Source organism: Limanda limanda, chromosome 3 (genome assembly GCF_963576545.1).
Source record: "Limanda limanda chromosome 3, fLimLim1.1, whole genome shotgun sequence".
NCBI lineage: Eukaryota > Metazoa > Chordata > Actinopteri > Pleuronectiformes > Pleuronectidae > Limanda > Limanda limanda.
In genome coordinates, this window is record NC_083638.1 from 31,034,101 (window position 1) to 31,051,547 (window position 17,447).

The 17,447-nt window shown below is 40.3% G+C and overlaps 1 protein-coding gene across 1 annotated transcript in view; it reads right to left on the minus strand.

Moving 5' to 3' along the window:
- The window catches only part of lrrk1 (leucine-rich repeat kinase 1), a 64,162-nt gene that overhangs the window by 12,162 nt on the left and 34,553 nt on the right, over positions 1–17,447 (minus strand). Inside the window, exons 20-31 of the mRNA XM_061068502.1 lie at positions 16,782–16,960; positions 16,550–16,647; positions 16,089–16,260; positions 15,845–16,014; positions 15,218–15,357; positions 12,450–12,768; positions 9,312–9,481; positions 8,693–8,896; positions 8,466–8,605; positions 8,098–8,235; positions 1,788–1,982; positions 1,093–1,244 (exon numbers count right to left, since the gene is read on the minus strand). Coding sequence (XP_060924485.1) covers positions 1,093–1,244; positions 1,788–1,982; positions 8,098–8,235; positions 8,466–8,605; positions 8,693–8,896; positions 9,312–9,481; positions 12,450–12,768; positions 15,218–15,357; positions 15,845–16,014; positions 16,089–16,260; positions 16,550–16,647; positions 16,782–16,960 — 2,077 coding nt within the window. The remainder of the gene's footprint in view (positions 1–1,092; positions 1,245–1,787; positions 1,983–8,097; positions 8,236–8,465; positions 8,606–8,692; positions 8,897–9,311; positions 9,482–12,449; positions 12,769–15,217; positions 15,358–15,844; positions 16,015–16,088; positions 16,261–16,549; positions 16,648–16,781; positions 16,961–17,447) is intronic.

Consider the following 17,447-nt stretch of genomic DNA (forward strand, 5'->3'; position numbering starts at 1 on the left):
TGGAGTACAGGAAATCTGTGTCAACAACAAAGAATCAGGGTGCAAGCACACAGTTTGAGCAGGAGCAGAGCAAATTTAAGTGCAAACAGTGGCAGTGCAAGGACAGGAATTTGATGAAACGTAATACACAATCTGAACATAAATTCAACAAGTCAAAGCTCCATAACAAATCTGCAGAGCTTCAAAAGAGAGTAGTATTGTGTGGTGTTCCTAAGAACCTATATTGGTCAGTGCATATCTACTACTTGCTACTCCTACATTTGTGATGTTGAAAAGAGTTTAAATATTCCTAGAGTTCCTGAATTTCACAATGGACATCAGACACTTTTTGAGTCCCCGAATCCTGGGGAAGAGTCCTTCTGAGGAGGTCCAAGTAAAGTGCAGTTATCCTTATCCCAGTTAATGAGCTGGAGCGACTGGCTGAGCTGAGGGTTAATGCTCTGAGGGAACAGATCCCTATGCAGCCAGCACTGAAGGATTGAATAAGTGTGTGTGTATGTGTGACGTATTCTAGGAGTTTCAACACTGTCATGCTCACATATAGCATCCATTAAATCAATCACAAGGTCACCAGAAAGACCTGCAACAAACTTGATGTTGCTTTTGATCAGATTATTTAATAAATTAGCTTTAATCCATTTGCATAAAATCAGACTCAATAATGCAAATTAGATTTTTAATAGAAGTATAGTATCAGCTTGTATGAGAGCTGGCCTATCTGCTGAATCCTGATCTATCAAGGCATTTTTTAAATTTGTGTCCATTTCAATGGCATTTCTAAGACGGACCAGACTTTCAAAGTGCTCAGGTCAGGCACAAACTGCATTTTGAGTAAATATTCAAACCATAGCAGTAAAGAATGGATCTGAGAAGATATGGTACAGATATTATCCACACTGTGACTTGACATGTGTCTTTTCTACTGCAAATATACAGATTAAATCTTCAATATTAACACTCAATTGTAGATGAAATGTGTGAAAAGCTGGAAAGGTCTGTGAAGGGAAAATGTAAGTCAGTCTTTTATTCGTGGATTAAAATCTAATGAAAAACAGTAGGTATTAGCAGATTTACTGCAGGGTTGAGACAAACCTGTCACCCTTGTCTCCACTCCAGAACACAGCGCTGTATCCCTGCAGCTGGGACAGGAATAGCTGCAGGTGGCTGTCACAGGACAACACAAACCTGAGGCAGGGGAAGCTGGGCTCCTGCATCTGCCTCACACACTGCATAGCCACCGGCCTCTGCACAAGCACACACGCACACATACAGTTAGAATCCCAATTTGAATAGAAACTCCGGATACCAATGCTATGATCAAGGCATAATTTCTGTTACCTGGGGAAAGCTGTAGGGGGAAATTTAAATGTAATTTTCCCAGGAAAGTCTTATACAGGAGGCAGTGGAAACTGCACGATAACAAAAAACCTTACAGGGAACTAATCTACGCCAGTGGTGTTATTATTCTATAGGAATTACATTGTGCAGTATACATTAACTTCATAATGATAAGCAACAATTGATTTTCTGTTAACCTGTGAGGGGCTGCAGACAGAATTATTCCCTCTCTGGTATACTGGTATATTCCACTGAATAGGTAGGATTTACTGCTGGGAGTTTCACAATGTCTTTGTATAACATGACTCATCAACAACCAAGCTGTAGGTGATGGCCCTGCTTCCATGTGCTGATGAATGATAATTATTCTGGTATGTTTATGACATCCTTTTAATGGGTTTCTGGCTTCACCAAACAGAGCACTAAGTCTCGATCGCAGGGACACTCACTTTCTCGGGCTTGGTGTCCCAGCATTCAGTCAGCATGCTGTGGAGACAGGTGAACTGAACCTCCTCTGGACTGCCCAGCACTGGCCGTATGCCCTTAGAGAGCTTCTTGGCTATCTGAAGCTGGTGCTGTCCCAATGACGGCCTTCGTCCTGACAGCAGCTCATACAACACCATGCCATAGGAGAACATGTCCACCTTCAGACAGCAATGATGAGGAGAGAAAAAAGGAAGGAATATCAAGGTTTGGTTACAGAAGTTCATCACAGGAGGTTGTTCAAACCTCCAGTCAGATATGTATGCAATGTTTGCACCCATGAAACACAGCCTTGGGTTGAAATTAATGTGTGGCTTGGGGTAGGTTATGCAACACATGTCAAGAATGTTGATGTGAAACTGATATAATCCATGTGGGGGAATTGGAGCAAAGCAAAAGTAAACATGAATATGAGGGATACAGTAAGAGAGGGTTTGTAAACAAACGTCAACACTACATAGTCAAATCATAGCAAACCAAGATGAAACAAAAACAGATGTTAAAATACAATATACTGTACTTGTACCAGGAAACTGGGCGACTTTGAGCCTCCACTATTCAGCAGTTGAATACATGTCAGTGGAGACATGACAATGGAAACACTGATTGACAAATAAACAACAGCAACAAAACTCTCTTCGTTTTTTCCTATTGTTTGCAGTGGCCCTTGATTCAAATAAAAAAATTTTGTTTATAAAGCAAAGATTAACTTTCCCCATTCATCTCATCCTTAGAACCTATTATCTGAGGCCTGAAATACCCCAGTGGATTCCTGCCTTGAGTGGTCAAGGATAGTGACTGCGGGAGACAGCTTCTCTGGAAATTCAGAGAATAACTGTAGAGGTAAACAGTTGTGCAATGCCCAAAACACATAGCTGCTTTTGAGGTGACATCACTTGGTCGTGGCTCCAGATACACTTGAGGTCTGTGGTGTGGTATGGTATGGCGTCACAGGGGCTACTGATAACAATAACATACTCATAAAAGGATGTTCTCCTGATCTTAGTTTGATTAGTCTAAACTCTTTTCATTATTAATCTTGCAGACAGTTTGAAATCTTGCTGCAAAGACAACGAGACCTTGAACAATATATCTGAAATTCCTGTACAACATAAGCTGCATATTTTCTTCAGACTTTGATATAGATATAGCCTTATTAACTCGAGGTGCCACTGAATTATTTCAGGAGTATGAGCTTAGCCTTCACAGTTCTGCCTAAAGATACGGATCATCTTGCTGCAAAGACAACGAGACCTTGAACAATATATCTGAAATTCCTGTACTACATAAGCTGCATATTTTCTTCAGACTTTGATATAGATATAGCCTTATTAACTCGAGGTGCCACTGAATTATTTCAGGAGTATGAGCTTGGCCTTCACAGTTCTGCCTAAAGATACGGATCATACAATGAATGGACCACTTAACCCAACAAACTGTACAAATAACAAACTTATCAAATAATTAATATTTGAAAAGGCATCTACATACTTTCCCCTCTCTCCTATTTACTTGAACATTATTAAAGCCTGAGCCACTGAGACCTTTTCCTTGTGTTGCTACACTATTGAGCAGTGTTAATTTCGTTGACGAAAACGATAACGAAAAATATTCGTTAACGCCCCTTTTCCCATGACTAAGACGAGACGAAGACGTAACGAAATGGATCTTTGAAAATAAAAACTATGACGAAATCTATTTTAATTTTCGTTAACGAGACGAGACGAAACGGAAATGTTGGCGGTTGACTAAGTCACAACAATTTTTAAAAACATAATCGTATCAGGCCGTCATGAAGTACCCGGAGCGGCGAGTGTGTGTGTCTGTGTGTGTGTGCGTGTGTGTGTGTGTGCTCCCAGATGCGCTCCGGTCCCGCGGCTCCGCCCCCTGCCCCCGCGCACTCGCTCAGAGAGACAGTGAGATCAGAGCTCGTTCACATGGAACAGGCCGGTCACTGACTCACCTGCTTCTTAACTATGGAAACAGTGAAAACACAGAGTTTCTCTGGTCTCAGCTGCTCTGAGATCAGCGCCGCAGCTTCTGGATCAGAGCAGAGGCTGCAGCTGGTTTCTACCGAGCTTCAGTTTCCTCCTCCGGTCTGATCTGCTTTCACTTTTTGTTTTCACATTTCGCCAACTAAAATATATAGGCTGCAGCTATATGTTTTTATTTATTTAAAAATAGGGTACTTCTTATTTCATACATTTCCCACAAATATGGGGATGACTCAAATAACCCTACATAGTTCTGCGTTTAATTTATTTCAAATTAGGCCTACACTTGCCTGTGTATTTTCTTCTCCTCTTCATAAGCATTTGGTGTTTCCCTTTGTTGTAACAGGTAAAAATAAATAAAATGTCAACAGTTTTCTTTATTGTTGTTCTATAATTTCATAAATGCAATAATCTACATATTAGTATAGTATAACTTTATATAAAATTTTATCAGCTTTGTTATCAAATATGTTTTGCGGCTCCAGACAAATTTTATTTGGGGGAGGAGGGGGCAAAATGGCTCTTTTGATAGTAAAGGTTGCCGACCCCTGCTAAAGACCTATAGGAGGGACATCTAATGGACAACCTAAGTACTGCAAGCTAGACTAGTATGCACTTGTAGACACAACACAGCAACTCCCTGGACATGAGAAGGGAAGATAAGGAGTTTAATGTGGCTATTAAATGTGACTAAAACTAGACTAAAATGTAATTTGTTTTCGTCGACTAAAACTAGACTAAAATGTAATTCGTTTTCGTCGACTAAAACTAGACTAAAATGTAATTTGTTTTCGTCGACTAAAACTAGACTAAAACTAAGAAGGATAAAAATGACTAAAACTAGACTAAAACTAATATGCATTTTCGTCAAAAGACTAAGACTAAGACTAAATCAAAAATAGCTGCCAAAATTAACACTGCTATTGAGCCATCTACTCATGGCCAGAACAGAAAAGAGGAGTTCTTGCATGTGAGGATGGTATAAATATGAACTTGGATCAGAAACCCTGTTATGTCACCGAGCCATAGGGCCAAACATTGGCCAATCATGGTGCTTTGACTATCATTGGTTTTTTTATAACAATAAGTGAAAACTTTTACTCAGATATTGGGATTACTTCGATCAACACTAAAAGTCTCTGATGCATTTTAAGACCCAGGGTAACTGGATGATAAGTATGAGGATTGTTTAAGCTGGATGACATATGTCCATCTTAATTTGTTAAACCAGGTGTGATGAATGGAGCCCTGGCTGAATTAAATGTGTTCACCTTGTTCTCAAAATGGTTGTTAAATGTTGGTAAATATCCTTTTCAATTATTTCTCGACCCTAAGGCTACCACAGTGGTCTCAGCGCAGAGAGGGCTACCTGGTTGATCCTGCCAGTAGCATATGCTTGTCTCAAAGATTAAGCCATGCAAGTCTAAGTACACACGGCCGGTACAGTGAAACTGTGAATGGCTCATTAACTGTGATAAACAATTCATATTGTGATGATTTTGTGATGATTTTTAACTTGTACATTGTCCAGATAGAGATCAACGTACAAATACTTTCATTTCTTCACCCGGCAGTCACAGCTGGTTGGCAAGTTACCAGCCATAAAGCTGCTTGTCATTTACTTTCCTTTTATGCTCTTCAAGTCGTTCCTGCTTGCTCCATCATTATTCTCTCTTCAGCCTTGTCAGCATCTCATTAAAATAGTCAAACCTCATCAAAAAGTGAAATTAACGCTCAGGAGAGGAGAGAGGTGTTGGACTGGCTGAGGTCAGCCGACTCAGTGAGAGGGTGAAGGGCTGATGAAGAGAAGAGGAGGCTTATGTTTGTCTGCTCTTTGAAAGCCTTCTCTCCAGAGGCAGGCAGCAGTGAAACTGTATACCCCAGTAAAGCTAACTACCCTGGGGAGAGGAGAAGCTCAAGGCAGTCGGGGTCAGCCATGTCACACAGATACTCAACAATACCCGTGCTCTGTGTTTGTTACATTTGATTCTGCCAAAATCAGTTATAAAAAATGTACTTGGTCAAATGACAGGAAAGTACAAATCAATTTGGTTCATTTAATTCATTCATTATTAAAGTTATGTAAGAAAACGTTAAGACAAAACTAGACATTTAAAGACTTTTGGGACTCTTGTCATAGTTAATTATATATACTATTACCAAATACTGAACCTCAGCACAGTGTGGCAGAATGACAGTACCAATGTTTTTTTAGAATGTGTTCGTAGAGAACTCAAAATAAAACTAAAAGCTAGCATCATATATATATTTTTTCTTTGCTTAGATATTTCCTCTTCCAGATCAACGGTTAGATTTTTGGAGGAAAACTTTTGGCAGCTGAGAGCACTGGCTGCAGTGTCATATGAAAAAAAGGTTCGGGATAATAAGACTGTAAAGGTACAGCAGCCATCATAAAACCTGCATGGGTCTATGGTTTTTCTTCTTCCTTTGCCATTAAAGCAGACATGTGGCACTAATCAGACAGTAAGGCAACATGCTGCAGAGAGGAAGCAGCCAGTCAAAACAATCAGCCCACTAACTGTAAATCCTCTGGCTTGATAAGTACCATACACACTGTAGCTGTTTCAATCCTAACACCTTCCGCACAAACATGAGACTGCACATCCTCATAATCACAGTCCAGACAGATTCCTGCTGCACTGTAAGACTCCTACATGCTGTGCATACACTGCAGTGAGTGGGTCAACCTAATTTTACCATTTCAAAGATCACTCTCTGTTATTAATTCTGCATGTGCCCCATGCTAGGATCAAGTGTATCTATAAAGACTTCCACATGTGACGGAGGAAAAAGGTCACACAGAGCGAGTGGCAGGATGGAGGCTGTGTTGACCATGACGAGCCCTTTGGAATAAACCCCAGTGGAGTTTATTTTGAGTTAATCCTCCCATCTTCAGTTTGGAATGCAGACCATGTGAGGCATGGACATAATATAAATATAATGTCTCATGGAGAACGGGGACATTATCAACACTGTCACTAGCAAAGTGCCCAAGTGCCATGGGTTCAAAAGTAAGTGGACACTTGGCTGATAAAAGTTGCTCTGTGTTGTCTCAACATCAGCTCCTGAGCTCACTCAGGGTTGACTGAGAGTTTACATTCAGATTGTGGTGGCTTCTTCTCTCAGTATGAGGAGTAAGTAGGTGACCATGAAAGTGAAGATAATAATTATGATTTTAAATTTAAAACATTTTTCAAACTGAAGATATAAGACATGAAGAAAAGAGGATAAAGATCGATATGACAAAATCAAGCATTGGGCATACTCTGAACAGGAGGTTTGCATAGGAAAAGTACAACTTGTACAACAAAGCTAGTCCAGGGGAAAAAGTTCTGTGGATGATGAGAAAATGATTTGCACAGCAAAAGAAGAGGAAAAACTCAAAAATGCTCTCCTGGACGTATATAGACATGTTGCCAAGCCAACTTTCCTTGATTCCTTGTCAGTTTCAGTTGAATGCATCAAATCATCAGAATAACAATCATTGGGCCTAATTCACTAACATATGCAGAAATGATCTCAGGCCTAAAATAAGTGCGAGTGCAAAATCGCGGCCGGATTCATGAGGAGCACACCAGCTAATTTTGTTCTCACCACCTTGTGTATGTTTGTGAATTGACCAGTATGTGTCGCTCTTTGCAATTAGCATACTGCCACACCTCCATTTCTCCATATAAGGACATCTGTTTTGTGTCTCATGAAGAGAGCGGTGACTGTCCAAATGTCTTGATCTATGCAGCTCCTCGTTTTACAGTATACACTTGCAGTAATCAGAGTGTTGGTCAGTTGATCAGCCAATATAAATTGTACATAGAGTTAAAATTAGGTCCAGAGTTCTTTTGTGTTAAGTCTCTGTGAGAGAGCGTTTTTCACCTTTTTCATTGTTTCCTCAAAAATGTATTGGTAGATTTTGGTGAAATAGGAATAACCACAAAAATTGTTCTTTGTGAGGTCACCGTGACCTTTACCACAAAAAACTGTTAGTGTTTGAGTCCAATTCAATATTTGGACCAAATTTGAAGACATTTCCTGAAGACGTTCCTGAGATATCGTGTTCAGGAGAATGGGATGGACGGACGGCAACCCAAAAACATAATGCCTCCGGCCAATGGGCGTCACATTTACATAAAAACTCAGGCATATTTAGGGGGCCGATAAGTGTGTGCCATTTGTTGAAACTTGATTGATTTACAGGCAACTCAAAGACATAACATTGATTAAAATGTAGCACCTGTCAAATAACATGAGTTAGGGTCAGTACCTTCTCGTCATACACAATGCCTGGTCGGATCTCAGGAGCCTGGTACCCTGGAGTCCCCTCAACACCCAGAGCCCCCTCATGGAAGGATTGTCGAGAAATACCATAGTCAGAGAGTTTAATGTTGATAGGATCCTGCACCTGGAGGAGGACACAGGAATGAATTAAAACCTAAATTGATAGACACAAAGTCTATGTGAGACTTTAAATAAATCCTCCTTGTTCATAGGATTCACTTTCAGATTTCAAATGTCTCCTTCTTGATGACGTTAAAACACAGAGAGCAAATCAAATAGTTTCCGGACTTTACTGTATATCCAAACATTGTACATAAAATGAAATAAAAATGTTTTTCTAATTCGCACACAGACCTGCAGAGACCAAACCAGGATGTTGTCAGATTTAAGGTCACAGAAGATGATGCTCTTCTTGTGAAGGTACGCCAGTCCTGCTGCAATCTGATACGCCACTCTGAAGGTTAGCATGTGACCAAGGGGCATGTACTTGGAGCCTACAAATAAAAAAACAAATGTTCCACTGGCAAAGAAACAGGAAAACATCAAGAGGGAAACCACATGATGAATATCCCTGCAGGTACCATTTCCTTTGTGCTTCTCCTTCAGCACAGTGTTGAGGCTGCCCAGAGGAGCTAACTGCAGGGCAAAGCAGAGCGGATGGATGCTGATGCCCACCAAGGAAACGATGCAGGGATGCTGAAGGGAGTGCAACATACTGGCCTCCTGGCGAAATTCAGAGAAGCTCCGGCAGACATCTGCAGACTGCAGGTGTTTCACCATGGTGTCTAACATAGTAAAAAGGATTTAAACAGTTATAAAAATGGATACAAACAACTTGAAGAGATAAACACAGAATACATCTGAAGCCAGATGGATCTCTCACATGCAAATTCTAACAGCAAGATATTTACATTTCTCTACTGAGCCATCTGTTTTCCCTCCAATCCAAAAGGCTGCATCAGATCTGAACTGAGGCTGTAGCAGTGAACAGTACTAACACCTAATAGAACTGCTGTCCTCAATAACGCAACTAGTTACGCAAATCCTTACAGGCAGTAGTATGAGGTGTGTTATACTGACTTTTCTTCTGGAGTTTCTTCATCTTAATAAGTCAAAGTCTTCTTTGCATCAGGTATTGACAGCACGCACTGTCCATCAGCAGCTTCTAAAATATTAGAAGAGAAGAACATGCCTTTGTACCTGTGTCGCTGCTGATGGTCTGCTGTCGACACTTCTTGAAGTGGAAGCGTTTGATGGCCACTGGCTGGTCACAATATCGGGCTCGGTAGATGATAGCGCCACTGCCACCCTGGCCGAGGATGTTGCTCTCCTCCTCAGAGTACTCCAGCCGGGCCTTCTCCAGAAACAGCCTAAGACACACACACACACACACACACACACACACACACACAAAACTCTTAATTTCTAAAGTCCCACACCTGAAGTACTGACATTTTGGTCACTTTTTGCTCTCTCACCCACAGTGAGGAAATATCAGAGATGGGGTAACAAGAAAAAGAAAGTGGAATTAGACTTGTCTTAAAATATACATGAAGTTACAATTATGAACAACCCGACAACAAGACCTCTGAAGACTCAGGGTCAAGAATTGTTGATTTACATGAAGCTGGAAAGGATTAGAAAGTCAATTCAGATTTTCATCTGTCACACTTACAGTCTATAAATTTAAAATGATTCTCTACCAAGAAGTAAGTGCCCAACTAAGATGATTGGTTAGGTAAACACAGCAAAAGGCCTAAATTAATTATTTGACCTATTTAACAGAAGTCTCCTAAAACTATCAATGTGCACCAAAAGTTTGACAAGAGAAGAAAAAACCCAGAATGTTGTGCTTTGCAGAAGAAATTAATGAACAAATCATTTTGTGCGTCTAGTTTGTGAGGACATTCTCTAGGTGATGAAGAAGATCCGTCTCAGTGCATCACAGCTGGAAACATGGAGCTACACTGGATGAGTTACAAGGACAAATGCTCTCTCACAAAGTTAACACTCTGCAATGCCACAGCAGCTTTCACAAGCAAAATCTGACAGAGACAATGTTCCAACGGTAAGTTGAGTGAGCATATAATGAACAAGTTGTAAACTAAGAGAATCTGTTTACACCGTGGAGCTGTTGGAACCAATAAAAAGTAAGATGTTCCAAAGTGTCAGTTTGTTGCAAAGACCTGTGACGGAGCACATTACTGAGACGGCACAAGATAGTGAAAAAACACTTGATGCATAAGTGCAACACATTTGCAATTGCACTTATGCAAATATTTGGAGGAGCTGTTTAACTCTAAAATAGCACAGGCCCATGGAAATGTTTGCTGCAACAGAGAGAGATGTGCTTGCGCAACTGACCGCCCAGCCAACAACCCCCACCCCTAACCCCACATACAGTGTTTCAGAGTGCTACTTTGTGTATGTGTGTACGTGTGTGTATGTGTGTGTAGGACACAGAGGCAGAGACAATGTTTACTCCAATAGCTGAAGGAGTGCTGGTTACCCTTGAGCCCTGACAATACATCAACAGATGTTGTAACTGGCAACAAATCAGCCGAAACTCATTATACAGCAAAAGCCCTGGAGAGCTGCTGGCTGTCACGTTTAGTGTGTGTGTCGGTGTGTGTGAGTGCATGTGTGAGACAGAAAGAGATAGTGTGGAGAGGTTACATATTATATACAGTGTGAATCCTCCAGCTCCTGTGGAATGTGTCTGGTAGAAGCACCAACACGTCTGTCAAAGCTCTGAGATCCAGTGAGACAGTCGTCCCCACACGGACTGTCACATCTGCCATTCAAGGGAAACAATAAACTGTATGCAAGCCTTTCCAATTCTTTCCTCAGTAAATGACTGTTTCACAAGAGTATCTGGACCCCCCCAATGGTTCACACAGTTACTGTATGTAAGATTTATGTAATTTACTGACACACAGTTAACCAATATATAATATAAAAAATATGTATGTGTACATCTAACAACACCATTTAGACTAGATGAACATGGTGGTAGGTACACATTTCCCTTCCATAAGTTGGAGCCTTGAAGCCCTGAAGCGATCACAGTTAAAGTACACACCACAGTATGTGTGTTAACCTGAATGGTACATCTAGGACATTGTGTACAGTATAATTAGATAGACTACACTGAAAATAAGGGGCCTACCATCACACCACAAGGTCATCTGGATCCTCTCAGTTAATTTTGGATTTCCAGGGGATGTTGTCAACGGCAGCTTAACAGACCACCAGCCAATTAGCGCAACTTAATGTGCAACGCAGCACATAGTGGCAGAAAAATTCAAACACACTACAGTGCCCAGCAGTTTTTGTTCTTCTTTTACAAAAAATAACCTAAAAGATCTGTCACAGGAAAATGCTTCGGTAGCCTTCCTCATCCTCATCATACTAAACATGCTCTACTTAAAACGGTGGGGATTGCCCCGACCAGTTCCAGGATGGATGAAAATGGTCTTAATTGAAGAGGTGCCAGACCCAGCCACGAGAGTGTATAAACATGATCTCATAGATTATCTTGGAGACTATATATGCAAACTTGCATTGTAAACCAGTTGGGTTATATATTCTGAATTGGCTCAAGTCGGGTGTATTGAGTGTTGAAGTGTGAAGCTAATAAACAAACAAGAAAAAAAGCTGATGAGGTCTGGCAGTACATTCTTTGGTTGGAACCAAAATACAATTGTTTGGATAAAACCAGAGACTTTGAAACATAAGAGGTGAAAATGTAGTTGTAGCAGAGCTGATATATATAAATAGTACTATGAATGCAAGTTTTTTTACCCAAATACTGAATAAAAATTTAAGAAATGACACAAGAATAATAAAAGGAAGAAAACAGCACAACTGTGACCTGGAAAAGTTTGTCCTCTGTTTTGACTCCACTAAAAAATTGTTGGCGTGTTAGAAAGTAGGAGGAGGAGCATCGAAGACTCAGCAAAGAGCAGCAGAAAATAATTATCTTTAAGGACTGACACAACATTTCTCCACAGATTTGTGCAAAAATGGTATCCTCATGTCCTGTAGGATCAAATCGGTTGCCAAAATAATAAGCAGACATACAAAATGAGAAGAAGAATGAGATCTCACTAACGACCAGTGAACTGATTTTTTGTTGGAGTACATTTTTAAAGAGAGATCTTTGGATGGGTGGATCCAGCAATGGTCAGGTGTTATCTTAGGGTCAACAGTGTTTTCATAACTGATAGGAATGATGGTCAAACTACTAGAATGAAGTCGTACTGAACACCAATTATCTTCAGAGTATGCGGTCCTGAAAACAAAAACAAAAGCGTCCATTAAAGATTGAGAGGTTACCGTGCAGGGAAGTCGGTCATGAAAAGTTCTGGGACCAGCTCCTGCAGCGGGACTGGCTGATCAGGATGCTGAGGACAGATGATGTGCTCCTTCTCCACTGCAGCCAGCACACAGTCCTCCATGTTGAAGTAATGAACCCCTGATTGGCTTCCTCCTCCTCCTCCTCCATCATCCCCTCCACGATCTGGTCTCTCTCTGGCTTTGCCGGGCCGGCTGGGTGGGAGCTTGGCCTGCTTCTGTTGGCCCAGTGAGGCACAGAGAGGGCAGGGGGCGTACTGCTCTATGAGGAGGGTCCCGTCGCTCTCACTGGCTGTCAAAGCTACAAGTCACAACAAAGACATGACACATGATTTGGATTTGTTCCATGATAGACTGAACCAGTCTCAAGATTACTAATGGATCACAACTCTAATTACAATTTAGTGGCTTTTTCAATATATAATGACAAACACAGCACAGACAAAATTACATTTCTAGTTTTGCAGTGTCTTTGTTGCCCACATGATCTGTTGCGATGACTTGTACCGATAATTGAGGGATAGATAGTACAAACCGTTCAAAATGACATTAGTGCCGTGTTGCTTCCCTATGTCAGACTGACGAACAGAGTGTGTCTTCATTTCACTTTTATGTGACACTGAGACCTATGTTAGACTTGCAATATAATATGTGTTGACATGAAATCTAAAAAAGTGCAAATTGTGTACTAAAAATACCTCTAACCTTCTTCCCAAGTGGGGACTCTGTTTCATATCCAGGTAGGTGGCAGGCAGCTAAGTAACTGACCTTTTTCTATCGTTCTCTGAGCAGTTTTTAAGCTGCACATGGCAGGAGTCTGCAAACAGCAGGACACAGTGACAGGAGCAGGATATCTGGCTGAGAAGTTAGAGGTGCTATTCATCTGCTCTTCATTCTTCAACAACTCACTGAGGTCTTCCTGACTCTTTCATTTCTCTGTGCCTTTTCACACTAAACTGCCATTTAAGAATTGCCTAAAATGAGCAGGGTCTGGTTTTATATCAATATTTTTGATGAATGATGCAGGTAATGGTTGAGCTCACTGGCAGACATTAGATTCTGAGAATTAGTTTTTTCAGTTGAATAATTTGAAAGTTAAGTCACAGCAGTAGCACATTTTTCCAGAAACATTGACGCCCTGTAAGTGATAAATATTTCAATGCTTCATTGAGCACATCGCCCATCACTGAGCCACAGACACAACCATTCAGTGATAGATAGTTACATATATTTAAAGCAATTCACTTTAAGATCATATTACTGTATAAACCTTTTTTGCTGATTTATATAAAACTTGAGATTCTGAATCTGAAGCACATAGTATCTTTGCAGAGTAAATATGGGGAAACTTGACATATTGATAATGAGTTGATTAAAAAATGTATATTACATCATTTCCTCTCTTTGGAATCGCACCAAATGTTGCGATCAGCAGATATCCAAATATAATTACAAAATAAATCTTATGCAATATGGAGCTATCTGTGAGACACAGAGTCATTCTTCAGACAAAGGTAGAAATAAATGGATCCTTTCAAAGTGAAAAACAGTGAAAAAAATAATTCTTAAGCAAATATTGAAATGGGGGATGCACAGAATTAATTTTGTCACAAAAATACAGGCTGGTCTTTTAAACTGTATTTTTCCAGATTATATAAACACAGACATTTCTCCCCAGAGGCCTTTAAAAGCGGTGACATTCTTCATGAGTTTCCTTTGTGCTTGTTGCTACACCACAGAGCTGGATGTGGTGATGCTGATATGGGCCGTGTTAAAAATATCCCTCGTTCTCTTCCACTTAATTTGCAGAGGCTCTGGACAGGATACTCAGGCTGACAATTCCCACATTATTACTCTAAAACTCTGTGAGAAAAATATCAGCTCACTGCTGAGTGGCTACAAGAGAATATAGAACTTAAAGCTAGCACAAGAGGAATAATGTCAATATGATGACAGAGAAATATCAAAAGCTATTATAGTAATATTTTAAAAAATCATAGTGGTGTTTAAACTTACATAAAAATATGTATTTGATGCTGACTGCAGCTCATAGCTAGTCGGTACAGTTTTATTGACTCTGATAAGAGATTAAGACATTTTCTATGTATCTATATTGTACATCAGTGTCCCAATATCAGGATAAAAAAAACTCTCTGAGAATTGGGGGAGGGTGGGATGAATTATGGAAGTTAATCACAATAAGGTCGGGATGTGTAAGGAAATGGATTCTAATGGTCTTCAACAAAGGTAACCAGTGCTGCTGATCAAATAGCGCAACCGAGATCAAGTCTATTTGGATCTTGTCACATTTAATTAAAACACATATTTACTGGGACAAACCAAGGAGTAAATATTGGCCTTCACCTCATAGTTGACAGAGCCAAAAGTGTATATGAATGCTTATGTTGCTCTCAACTGTCTACTCGTCAACCTGACACTGAGTGAAAATGTATATAGATAGAAACAAGTATTGTAAGGCTCATACTCTGAATTAATAGTAATAAATGTGCAACCAGACAAGTTAAAAGACACATCTTTTATCAAATAAAAACATGAATCACCAGTTCAACTTACATCTCAGAATTTTAGAGATTTTCTTGCAATTTTACACACTGTTTTCTATTTATTCTTTTTTAAACCTAAAATAGCTCTTACACGTCGTTGTATGAACAAGACAATAATGAGAGCGGACCTTGAGCTGCCAGCAGCTGGGTTACTATGTCCACATAAACAGAGATCAGTGCACTGACCTGGGAACCACTGCTCGATCAGAGAGTTGACATGGTCTGTGATGAAGGCCATGGCAGAGAAATCCCTCATCTCTGACTGGCAGATGATCTTTATGCCCCCACTCTTCTTCCTCTTCCAGTTGACGTCTGAAGACTCCACACTGCAGAGACACAAACACACGTCACCACCTCAATTCCCTGGAAGCTCAATCTGCTTTGACCATGTCTCAGCTCAGCCTGTTAACAGCTGCAGGAAACTCTTTACATTAATGTTCTCTTTTCTCTGAGCAGTTAAATTGGCTTTTGATTTTCTTAACACTAAATATAACTCCCCATCAGTGTTAACAATAATTTAACTTGGTAAGATTGTAACAGATGTAGGAGATGGACATTACAGGATAATAATCTCCTCTCTTTGCAATAAAGGTATTTCAACTTTCTGTGAGGCAAACACTGAATAAGTGAAACTTTTATCATCAAATCAAAATACTGTAGCTTAAAATAAGGGATTGGCTTTCTTAAACTATTCAAACACCATACTATGGTGTTTGGTGCAAATATTACTTTGACTTAACTTTGCTCATCCTGACCAAGAGCTGGCTCCTTTAATTACCACACACATCATTGTAGCCCGAACTTTATCCTAACCTGAGATATCCTCCGTCAAAAGTGACCAGCAGCCCCTCCTTCCAGTAGATGGTCTGGCTGCGCCGCACTCTGAATGTGCTGCAGCGGTTCCTTTGCTGGGTTCCAGCAAAGCTGTAGATCACAGAATTCCTACTGCGCTGGGCCCTGGCGTTTCTTTTAGGCTCAAATGACTGCAAACAAAACAGTTCAGGCCATGAATGAAAACAGCTGATGGTGAATGATGAGAATCTGATGGTTTCAGTACCTGCAGGTCCAGCTCTGTGAGGCTGATGAGCATCCTGGCAATGAAGCGCTCCCAAAATCCTGCTGGAACAAAGCTCATCTTGAAGAGGCGCTGTATGGTGTTGTTGACCTGCTGGCGGAACCCGTGGATGTCCATGCCTGGCTTGGGGGGAAGAAGGTGTGGCAGCAGATAGCTACAGAAAGAGAAGTAAAATGAAAACAAATACATATTTACAGAAACTTGTGTATGCTCTCTGCTTGATGCCAGTGCCAGATTTGCAATAAGATGCTTGAGTAATTTAGAAATGGTGAAAATAGAATAATACGTTAATCTCAAACTAAGAAAAATGTAAGCTTGCTAATTTCCATTTGTAGTCCCTGGGATATATTCCATTATATTTTGTGAGAAGGCAGAAAAGGTCAAAATGCAGGGGGAAAACATCATTTGTATAAACTTGGTATCATTTCGTTAGGGGACAATACCTGTTGTTGGCTACAGGCAGAGCAATCTCAAACTTGGCTAAAAACTGGAAATACTGTTCCTCTGTCTGCTGGGTGAAGCCGGTTCCTACCATCAGCATCTGCACAACAGATTTTAGTATAGTATAAGAGGAAGAAAGGAATCGTTAACACAATAACGACTGACAAATCTACCTCATGATATTCTTGTTGCTTTTATAAAAGTTTTCTATTTTTAAGTTTCTTTGAGTCTCACCCTGAGGTGTTCAGCTTGGATCACTCCATTCCTGGCCACAGAGCGAGAGGACTTGAGGTGTACAATCCTCTCCAGACACTCAGACAGCCACACTGGACACAGGAAATAGAGAGTGCACAGGCCGTGGCTGGTGTCGGGGAAGTGGAGCAGGGTCCCCGTCTCTATCAAGAAGCCAATGGCTGTATGTGAACAAGCAAAAAGACAAGGTTTATGCACACTATGTTCATTAATAATTGTCAATGCTGCTGAGCTAGGATATATTCAGCCGCAGCATCAGGACGGTTTGTAAAACAAATAATATTTCTTCTGTCAGTTTTGAGACAAATCTGATGATGTGAGTAGTCAACATTGTTAACAGTCATCCATTACTTTGTAATGTATGAATATTAAGCCATTACTTTTGTAGTAATAGGTATTGTAAGGGATAATAATTAGAAATTGGTAATTAGAGATTAATTATTAAACATTACAGTATGTCAGCAACAATTCAATTCAATTTTATTTGTATAGCACCAAATCATAAAATGCATTATATCAAAGCACTTTACATTGTCCTAGAGATAGTTGTATATGTCGGTCAAATGATGTGTCCTTGCCAGACATAACTCCAAGGTTCCTCACACTGGAGCTGGAGGCCAAACCAATACCATCCAAGGTGACTATCTG